The sequence below is a fragment of the Sceloporus undulatus genome, chromosome 2, assembly GCF_019175285.1.
Source record: "Sceloporus undulatus isolate JIND9_A2432 ecotype Alabama chromosome 2, SceUnd_v1.1, whole genome shotgun sequence".
Taxonomy (NCBI): domain Eukaryota; kingdom Metazoa; phylum Chordata; class Lepidosauria; order Squamata; family Phrynosomatidae; genus Sceloporus; species Sceloporus undulatus.
The window spans coordinates 296,911,832-296,922,083 of NC_056523.1; the positions used below are offsets into that span (position 1 = coordinate 296,911,832).

A 10,252-nucleotide genomic window follows, 5' to 3' on the forward strand; every position below is an offset into this window, starting at 1 on the left:
AATACATTTTGTACTATTGCAGTTCAGTTCATTACCTTTCAATGATAACAGAGTTCTTTCTAATGAATTACTCATAGCAGTTTCATCTCTGCTACAAATCTGTTGGAGGAATGTATCTGTATGGTGATTCCACAAGGAACAGGTAAAGCTATAAATTCCAGAGGCTAACTGCAATAGAAAACGTCATTTATTCATAAAGCTTGATGCAGATAAAACAAATGTAGCCAAAATATTTCTTAGTGAGAGAATACTATGATCTTAATTCATCTACAGTCATTCATAACAGTGTTGTTTAAGATAGTCAAGACCAATTTGTTCCTTTGGATTTACTTGGTGATATAGTGCAATCCTAAATGTGTTTATGTATAATTTAGCTCAATGGGATTCTTTTCACATGATTTCAAGTGAACAGTCTTATCCATAACTAAATTTCAGCGGTATCAGAGCCAAGATCCAAAAGGTAACATATGTTTTTGCACGTGGATAGCATTAGCTCAGTGAATTGCTAACTATAAACCCTGTGCCATATCACACTCTTGAGATGCCCTCCAGCTTCCAACAGTATTTGTTAAATAGCATAACAAGCTGCTGTTTGAGAAAAACAAGTCTGAAGACCCTTGGGATCACAAAACGACTTCCCCATCTCTCTGGATTCTAGTCTAAATGTATACTTAATATAATTACTAAATGTATAGTTATTTTGAATTTTTGAAGCCTGTACCAATTATGGTTAAGTATCACTATATCTTGAGCTCCTTCTCACTAGCCTTTTCCTTTTCACAAAACTTCTTCTAACAGTCTGAAACTAACTGGATCTCAAAGACCATAGTTATGGTGGGAGTCACTACCAATAATTTTACCACGTGTTCAGGAGTCTTAGATCTGTATCAGATTTACCAGACTACAGACTACTAATCTCAAAAATGTGATTCTTCCACACTTTACTCAATATAAGAAGAAACTGGAAATTCACTTCTGGTTTTGGAAAACAAAAACAAAAACAAATCCAAACACGTCAGCACCTGAAATCCCTTACAAAAGAACTGCCACGTTTGGAAGCTTCCAGGAACAGTCATTCTCTTTTGTGGGGACAGATGTTTTTTTCTGGTAAGGATGTGCAAAAGCAGATGAGGATAGTGCTGCATGTAGTCAACCAATTAGGCCAGGGATGTGGAATATATGGCTCTTCAGATCCAAAATAGCAGTTCCCATCAGCTCTAGCTTACATAACCAAAAGCAAATGAAAATCTAAGTCTAAGAAAATCTGATAGGACACAAATATCCCATTCCTAATTAAAATTAAAATCTGATGTGGGCCTTTGCCATCACAAATTCAATTTTCTGCATTCTGGCAGTCCATAATTCAAATATGCACTGCTGAAGCTACATGATGCAGGTGTGAGACCATACTGTATTATGAAAATGCTGTTGTGAAAATTTAGGTTGAATTATAAACATGTCAGTAGAGAAGATGAAATGGTATAGTCTGGGTACAACTGTAGAAATAAAACTATTCTGATGACAGGTGCAAAGCTGAGCAAAATATAAACTAATTAAACATCCCTCTCCAATTATTTAAATTTTGACCAAACATAACAGAATGGAGACAGATGGCTGTAAATTTTACAACGTTAAATATTTTCCTCCTGCATAATCCAATTTATGTCTTAAAATGCAACTCTTTTCCAGAGAGTATTTTGGTTTTATAATTTCCTTAAGGACAGAACCTTGGGTGCTATACATCAAAGATGTTCTTGATCTCAAGTGAATAAAAAAGCACCTGTTGTCCCTACTCAATTTCTCTGTACCTAGAAACTGTTTAATATGAGAGAAACATGCCTTCCCACAGTAACCTGTGGTGCAGATCTCATCAAAATTAAATATATTTTGTTGGATTAGTGATATATAAAATAAAATAAAAGACAGAATCTTATTTTATTCACAGACTACAAAACTGTATAATCATCATGATGTGTACATTTATTTCCCTAACAATTCATTCATATCCATAGCACGTTTCACTAAATAAAATAAATCACCTTCACTAGTATGAAGGGTAACACAAACATAATGTCTGAACGTGGTTTGTTTCCATCAGTCACAACTAACTCACATTTGATTCTAAAAGACCGTCTGAAAGACTGGTTGGGTAGCTTTACTTTGAAGAGGATCTGGAAATCAGTTATGTAAAACATTATAGGCCCCATTTTCTATTTAACTTAAATTCAGCCTAACACTGGAAATAAAGCATCTTTTGCCATTTCATATATTATTTCACAACCTTTAAATTACTATGCAGGGCGTCTGGGCTCCAGATTGGTCACCAGGAGATCTTGGAGTGAGCATACAATACCTATATTAAAATCTCTACACTGGCTGCCTATTAGCTTCCGGACACAGTACAAGGTGTTGGTTATAACCTTTAAAGCCCTTCATGGCTTGGGCCCAGCTTGGGGAGGACTGCCTTCTTCCATACAATCTGCCCCGCACTTGGTAAAAACTTACTGCAGCCAGCAAAAACTAGGCTGGCGGCAGTTGCCGAGGACCTTTTCTTCTGTCGCTCCCAAGTTATGGAATAGCTTGCCACAGGAGATCTGACATATTGTCAGTCCTGACTGCTTTAAAAAGGCGGTCAAGATGTATTTCTTCCAGCAGGCTTTCCCAGAGTAGCCTCTCAGTGGCCTCCCATCAATTGCCCCTGCTTAGTTTATAATTAAAATGTATTTTTATTGTGGATGGGAGGGTTTATGGGTTATGTTTTACTGTATTTTAATGTTGTTTTATTATTGTTAGTTGCTGCGATCTGCTTGGAGAGCAGGATATTATTATTATTATTATGTACAACTTCCTCTCCTAGTCACACAATAGTATTATGCCTGCATGTGGATAGCACTACCAGAGGTTCTCCTTTAACAACAGAGTCAGTGTTCCAAAGTTGGTTTAAATGTAACAATGGTGCATATGTAGTGCTGCTCTATGGTTAGTGCTGTAAAAAGAAGTGGGCTATTCACCAGAAGAGAAAGGCAGTTGGTACCCCACAGGCCACTCCAAATTGCTTAAATGCAGTTAAGAGATTGGGAACCATTACACCTATACTGGACCAAATTCATTTACTTCTTTGATTCTGAGCTGGAAATGGTCTTATTATCAATTCTGCTGTGAAGATGCCATCAACTAGAATAAAGGTTTCAAATAAATACTTTCAATGTGACGATCACTTGGACAGGAGTTTTGAGTTTCTCAGTTGGATGGCGTCATTACTCTGTTCTAAGTAGTAGGGATCAAAAGCAATTAAACATCAGCTTACTAGGAAAAATCAGTCTAACTGAAATGGTGCACTACTGGAAATGATACTTACATCATAGAAAAGTTTTCTATCTGCAGCAAGCCGTTTAGATGCCAAAGTTTTTGTGACATGATAGAATGTAAGCAAAGCTCTATGTTGGCGAAGGTCGTCTTGAAGTTTTACACATTCTACAAGGGTAGGAATAAGTTCTGGCCACTGCCTAGGGCAATCCAGTCTAGCCACTTTTGCAATCAATACAGAAATCTGAGTGGCAATCTGCAAAGACAACAAAAGAAACACCTCTAGTTAAGCCAAATGCACATTACAGCCTCAGTTCAAAATACTGAGGCTTGATTTTCATCTGAAATATCCTCTTATTTCTGATGAAATTTCAGCCAACCATTCGCTAAGCTATGCCTTGCAGATATATAAATGCAACTGAATAGTGATGCCATAAGAGCAAAGAATAATAGTTAGCACAAAAAATAATGCAGTTCACTTTTCCATTTGCTCAGTCTTCCTCCAGACTTAGCACACTAAACCTTCTCCCTGCAATCTCAAACATAGGGGTTTTCTCAGGCAGGAGAGGAACATTTCTCTACACCACACCCTCAATATTGCCTATGAATATTTTCTTGAATATATCTTGCTATCTGGAGTACATGTCTAAATATAGGACTCAGAAATTTGGCCTCTCCCCGCCCCAGGATTCAGAATTCTTGTTATTTTTCATTCTCTCCTGATTGAAACTAATTAAGTTTTCAAGTTGCCACAAGACTTTGTTTTAACTGATGCAACAAATTTAACACACCTACATTCTACAGCTGAAAACTATATATCCTTCTGTGAGTAGACCAAGTCTACAAAAGCTTATGCTATAATTTCTTTTGCAGTTAGTCTCAAAGGTGCTACAGTTAGTTTCAAAGATGCTACTATGAGGATGCATGCATTCCCATAGGATACAAAAACCTCTTCCTGAGATCATGCCTTGAAACTTACAGAGTAGAAGGCATCATGCTAAAAAAATTCATAGAACAGAATCATGAGATCTTGGAAGGGACTGGAAAGGGCTGCAAGGGTCATATAGTCCATCTCCCTGCCATGCAGGAATACACTACTAAAGTACTCTACTAAAGCCTTTAAAATGCCCATCCAGCCTCTGTTTAAAGAACTCCAAAGAAAGCAGTCTGTTCTACTGTGAAAAAGTTCTAGTAAATAAGTTCTTTCTAATGTTTAGGTGGAATCTCTTTTCTTGTAATTGAATCCAATGGTTTGTATTCTAGTCTATTGAGGAGCGGAGGGAAAATGCTCTATCTTTTACACAATATCCCTTCAGATATTTAGAGACAGTTATCATGTCAACTCTCACTTTTCTCTTCTCTAAATTAAATATATTCAGTTCCTAAGCTGTTCCTCATAAAGCTTGGTTTCTAGAACATTGATAACCTCGGTTGCCCTTCTCTGGGTAATAATAATAATAATAAAATTTATTTGTATCCCGCCCCTCTGAGAACAATCGGGGCAGCTAACAAAGTTAAAAATAGAGCACATATAAAATCCCTGGTGCCCTCCCCCACTTAAAGTATGTTCCAGTTTGTCGATATCCTTCTTGTATGGTGGTGCCCACAACTGGACACAGTATTCCAGGTGAGGATTGGCCAAAGCAGAACAGAGTGGTACTACCACCTCTAACCTCTATGTTCTTGTTGATGCAGCCTAAAATTGCATGGGCTTTTTTTGCCTGCTGCATCATGCTGTTGACATGTTTTGCTTGTGGATTACTAAGACCTTTAGATCATTAATTAATAGAATGTTTAGCATCTACTGATACTTTTAAAAAAGAAAGCAAAAAAGGTAAGGAATATTACTATAATTGTTATATGAAATTTCAAATTCATCTTCTATATGTTCAAAAGCATAGAGCTGATGAACTTTTATTAAGAATATATTCTTTGCAAGATCAAACATAAAAATTATTTCCCCAAATATTCACTGGATTTAAAAGAACCAAAACCATTTAATTAAGAACTTAACAAAACTGCAAATTATAAGAAACATCCTTAGAATGTTAATGTTCATCATTAGTATCACCACTAACCTGATTTACTGGCTCATTGAAATTGGCAATAAGCCCTGCACGCAATGTAGATTTCTCTTCTTCCGAAAGAGCACTGTTTGTTGGAAAATGAAAACCATCATTATAGTAATGTTCCATGAGTATGTATTCTGGCATTTCTTAAAATCTAAACATTTGAGAGTTTTTTAGTCAGCAAGAATGTAATAAGACTTGCCAAGCAGTATGCTACTGAAAGCCTCTAACTATTCATTCAAGTATCTAATATTGTGGGAAATGAAGAGGGGGAGATAAAATGGCAGATTGACACTTCCCTTGGTAATGTTCTGTAACCTTTTACTTATTACTATAAAATTGTGAATTTAATCAATTTGGGATATGACGGAAAATGCAGGCATCAATCATGCCATTTTCAGAACTAATGCAATAGCACTTGGATCATGAAGACTAGAATCTGAATTCCCACGCAGCCATGAAGCAAATTCTCTGACTTTAGGACACTCACTTTCTGTCACACCAACCTGCCCTACCAAAGTTCTTGTAAGTAGCAAATGAAGTCATTCCACAAATAATCCCCTTTATTAAGTGGGGAAACAGCAATTCAAACATGATAAAATGTGCCTGTTTTACCAGATTATATTATAGGAAAAAAAACACAAATGAAAGAGCAAATTGCCTATACAGTAAATCTGGATCAACAGTAAAGTTTAATAGCTGAAATTCTAATATGAGGTAAAGATAGAAATTGCACCAAAGGTGTAAGAAATGCCAAAGTCTGGAAGCAAAAAGAGAACAGTCATTAATACTGTTCTGTGGACACTTGCTCAAAGGCTTGTGTAAGAAGAGCTCACCCATCATTATAGGCAGGTTTTATAGCTGTTTCTATGCTTTCTGTGCAAATGGAAAAAACACAGTTGGCATTATTAATGTATTACTTACAAACTGTTAATTTACAAATACAGGCACTACAAGATGCCACCATCTAAAAATGTTAGCGTTTTCTTTGTATCATGTGCATTTGTGGAAGTCAATGGGAACTTAAGAGATTTGTCAACTATTACCCATTTAGAACATTTAGCCAACTGTTAAAATACACAACCGGATAGAAACTGGTGAAAGAAAAACTTCATATTACAGGTATATGCAAGAGTAAAATACCCAAAATATTTTATACGTAAGCATTTGTGTGGGTAGAAAAATTAAAAGAAAGATCTTCTGGAAAACGGATTGTGTGATGCAATACTGACATCTGCAGGATGGTAGAAATAATCTTTTAGACACAAATTGAGAAACTGTGTTATGATTTAGCAATTTTCCTTTACTACTACTAGTTTCCAATTATTCAAATAACATGTTTTCCTTCGTTATTATAAAACACATGTCCACTAACGAACATGAGATCTCAAAATATGGCCAGATCAATAGTATGACCTTGCAGTCTTTGAGTTCCAAGCTACTTGGGGTTTTAAATGTAAGTGTCAGCATTTGGACAGGGATCCTGAAATAAATAGGTAATCACAGCATTTCTTTTAAGGCTAGCGATCAAAGCTGGCTGTACCAGTTAGAAATCTGGATACCACACTTCTACATTGGTCTAAGTTATCCATGAGAACATCCCAAAATACAGGTTGAGTCTCCCTTATCCAAAATTCCAAAATCCAAAATATTCCGAAAACTAAAGCTTTTTTCATGGGTGCCTGATAGTGACACTTTTGCTTCCTGGTGGTTCAACAAATTTTGTTTCATGTACAGAATTATTTCAAAAAAATTGCATAAACAATCTTCAGGCTATGTGTATAAGGTGTACATGAAACATAAATGAATTTTGTGCTTAGATCTGGGTCCCATTTCCAAGATGGGATGTACATATATGCAAATACAGGTGTCCCAAAATTAAAAAAAAAAAATCAAAATCCAAAATACCTCTGGTTCCAAGCATTTCGGAAAAGAGAGACTCAAATGGTATAATATATTACAGTGATCCACCCAGATTTGTAAGCATGGATCACTATGGTTAGATTACCTTTACCCAGGAATGGCTGCATTTGGTTAATCTTATTGACTAAGCGTGGAACCTGCAGCCAAGTTTTTAAGAAGTAACCCAAAGCTGATGAAGTTACATTACGTTTATCTCCTTATAAGAGCATATTTTTTCTTGTTGACAGGAAGGTACATTTTTGCTGTTAATATGTTTGTTAGTAAGAAAGGTTAAAGAAATGTCAGTTGTAGTGAGAGTAAATCTGTTTCTATTGTCAGAAGGGTTCTATTTAAGTCTTGAGGTCGGACAGACTGGAAGGAGCAAGAGTATTAGTACCATGACAGAAGCACCCCTGAGATGGAAGCCAGCCAATCTGAGTCACCACGGAAAAGGGAAAGAATTGTGAACACTATGACATACAAGCAGGTCCAAGGATTGTTGTTTGCTTTCACTGTGGGCAGCAAGTAAGAATGGGTAAGTTAAGAGGGCATTACAGCACCAGCAATTGCTCAAGGGAGCATCAAGTGATCTCACTTAGGATCAAGGTAGAAAAGCCCCAGCAATCAGGTGGCAGAGGCAAGACCCATGGCCTCTTCTCATAATGACTACCCCGAAACAGAAAGACAGAAAAGGTGTTCCTTACTGTGGTGCCACACGTCTCCAATAGCGGTCAATTCCATTTTTGAAGTACAGCACGGCTAGCCATCTCACATTCACATCTAAGGTGTGATTTGTGACGATATTCTATAAGAAAGATAAAATTCAACATAACTAAATATATTACATTTATATCATCTTAAAACTAGCAAATGGCTTCACCAAACCACTCTATAACATCACAGGAACATACATTACAGATATGATCGTGGACTTGTTCTGCAGCTTTCAGATCTCTTAGTCTTCCCACTCGTTCTAATTTTAAAAAGGATCTCCTATCATACCAGGCTGTGAGAGTGTATAAAATTGAGCTAAATGCCTGATCATTTTACTTAGTTTGTGCTGTAGATAATTTTCAGTTCCCTAATTTTTTTTACTACAGGATACTGGGGGAGGGGGAGCTGGAGTAGATACAGTACCCAATATCCTGCTGGGTAGATGAGGCTCCTGGATGTCTGGAACTGTCTACTGACATGGCATTCTACCTTCCTGAACCAGGTGCCGTCCAGAAGTTTCAGGCTAACGTGTCCAATGGGGTGAAATCATGGAAGCTGAAATCAAAAATATCTACAGCATACCAGGCAGAGAAAGTCTTTTTAACATTTTTTCTGAACAAAGCCACTGAGACTGAAAATAGCTTTCTAAGCTATTCACATTGCTTTGAAGCACAGGGCCTGAACAGATGGGCAGGAAAAAGTAGCTCAATTCTGCTTTTTACAAAAGTGAGTCAAAACTCCACTGACCACATGGCCCACTCCCAAGGCAGAATGAATACATCAAGCACAAACACACCACCTGAGACCTCCAAGTACCTCTCACGTCTGGCCAGATGCCATCCCTTTGCATGGCTGTCCCTTTGATTGACCACATAATGGTATGTGCTATGCTCCGCCTTTATGGGGCATTAGTGCTCGAGTGATCCATTGGCAAAGCACAGTCATGGAGACCCCCCCCCCCCTCCATAGTCCTTTCCCCCCATGCCCCCCTGTTGGACTGTATGGTTTGTGTATACAGTATTGTAATTATATCCATTGGAGTTGTCACACTTTAATTTCTTTACTTAGCTGCAGCCCCGCACTTGCGTCAGGGCTTTCAGATGCAGGTGCAAAGATGTAAATTTTCCACCTTAAGTTGGACTACCCTGGTTTTTATTTTGCTCCAGGTTTTAACTCCAGAACATGGCTTTGGTCTGGTTTCCAGCTGCTTCTGAGGTGTCCATCATCCAAACACCCCACCTTCAAAGCAGATTTTGCCCATGTGTTTCACCCCTCAGACTGTCTGTCAGTTTGCGAAGATAATATAGGATAATGTAAGCAGTTAATGAGAGCAGATTAACACAGTTCTCATATCCATTTGGTATATGCATTCATAAGATAGCTGAAGCATTCTCTTAGATACCATACAAGCAGCTTCAAATAAATCCCTATTAAATGTGTTAAGAGTATCTGATTCTAATCTGATCATTTAACTGGGTTATATGAGAAACTAATCATAATGACTGACATATTATATAATATCACAGAAGAACATGAAATTCAAAGCAAGAAATAGTATGTCATTTCTTCTATATTTTTTCATTGATTTATATCTACTTATTTTAATGTCCTGTATCTACTCACGTATAAGTCTAGAAATTTAGGTCAAAAAATTTATCCAAAAAACCTGAGTCGACTTATCCATGGGTCAATGTAAGTACTGTATCTTAACTCTAATTTTAAAAATGGAACACTCGCCTGGTGAAAGGCAAGAGTATAATCTGCCCAGGAAGCACTAACCCCCTGCCTGTTCTCTCATACATCCAGCCTTAAGAGTGAACACAAACAGTTATGCCTGCTGGAATTTTGTACGTTCTTTGGCATTGTTTTCTTTTGCTTCATCCTTTATGTCCTTTGCTTTAAGCACCTAAGTTTTACCCTCAACTTAACATGGGCCATACTGAAATCCACAATTTTGGCCCCAAAGCTTGCCCTCAACTTATACATGATGTTGACTTAACAGCATTGAGATTTGTACCAGATTTAACAACACTTAAATACAATTCACATTTATTGTACATTACCATATGTCGACACAAAAAAGTATAGGTTTAAAACAAAACAGTTATCCAGGGAAGAATACCTTTTCCTGAATCTGAACTGTTCTCATGAAATACATTGTTTTCTGTTGCCCAATGTTCAAATTTAGCTAAAAGATGTCTGGTCAATCATACTACAGCTTGAATATATATATATATATATATATATATATATATATATAT

At 37.0% G+C, this 10,252-nt stretch overlaps 1 protein-coding gene across 1 annotated transcript in view; it reads right to left on the minus strand.

Annotated features, from left to right (window-relative positions):
* IPO11 (importin 11) overlaps positions 1-10,149 on the minus strand; it is a 98,437-nt gene extending 88,288 nt beyond the window's left edge. The window contains exons 1-5 of the mRNA XM_042447824.1: positions 10,114-10,149; positions 7,982-8,082; positions 5,385-5,457; positions 3,359-3,562; positions 36-168 (exon numbers count right to left, since the gene is read on the minus strand). Coding sequence (XP_042303758.1) covers positions 36-168; positions 3,359-3,562; positions 5,385-5,457; positions 7,982-8,082; positions 10,114-10,149 — 547 coding nt within the window. The remainder of the gene's footprint in view (positions 1-35; positions 169-3,358; positions 3,563-5,384; positions 5,458-7,981; positions 8,083-10,113) is intronic.
* Between the last annotated feature and the right edge of the window lie 103 nt (positions 10,150-10,252).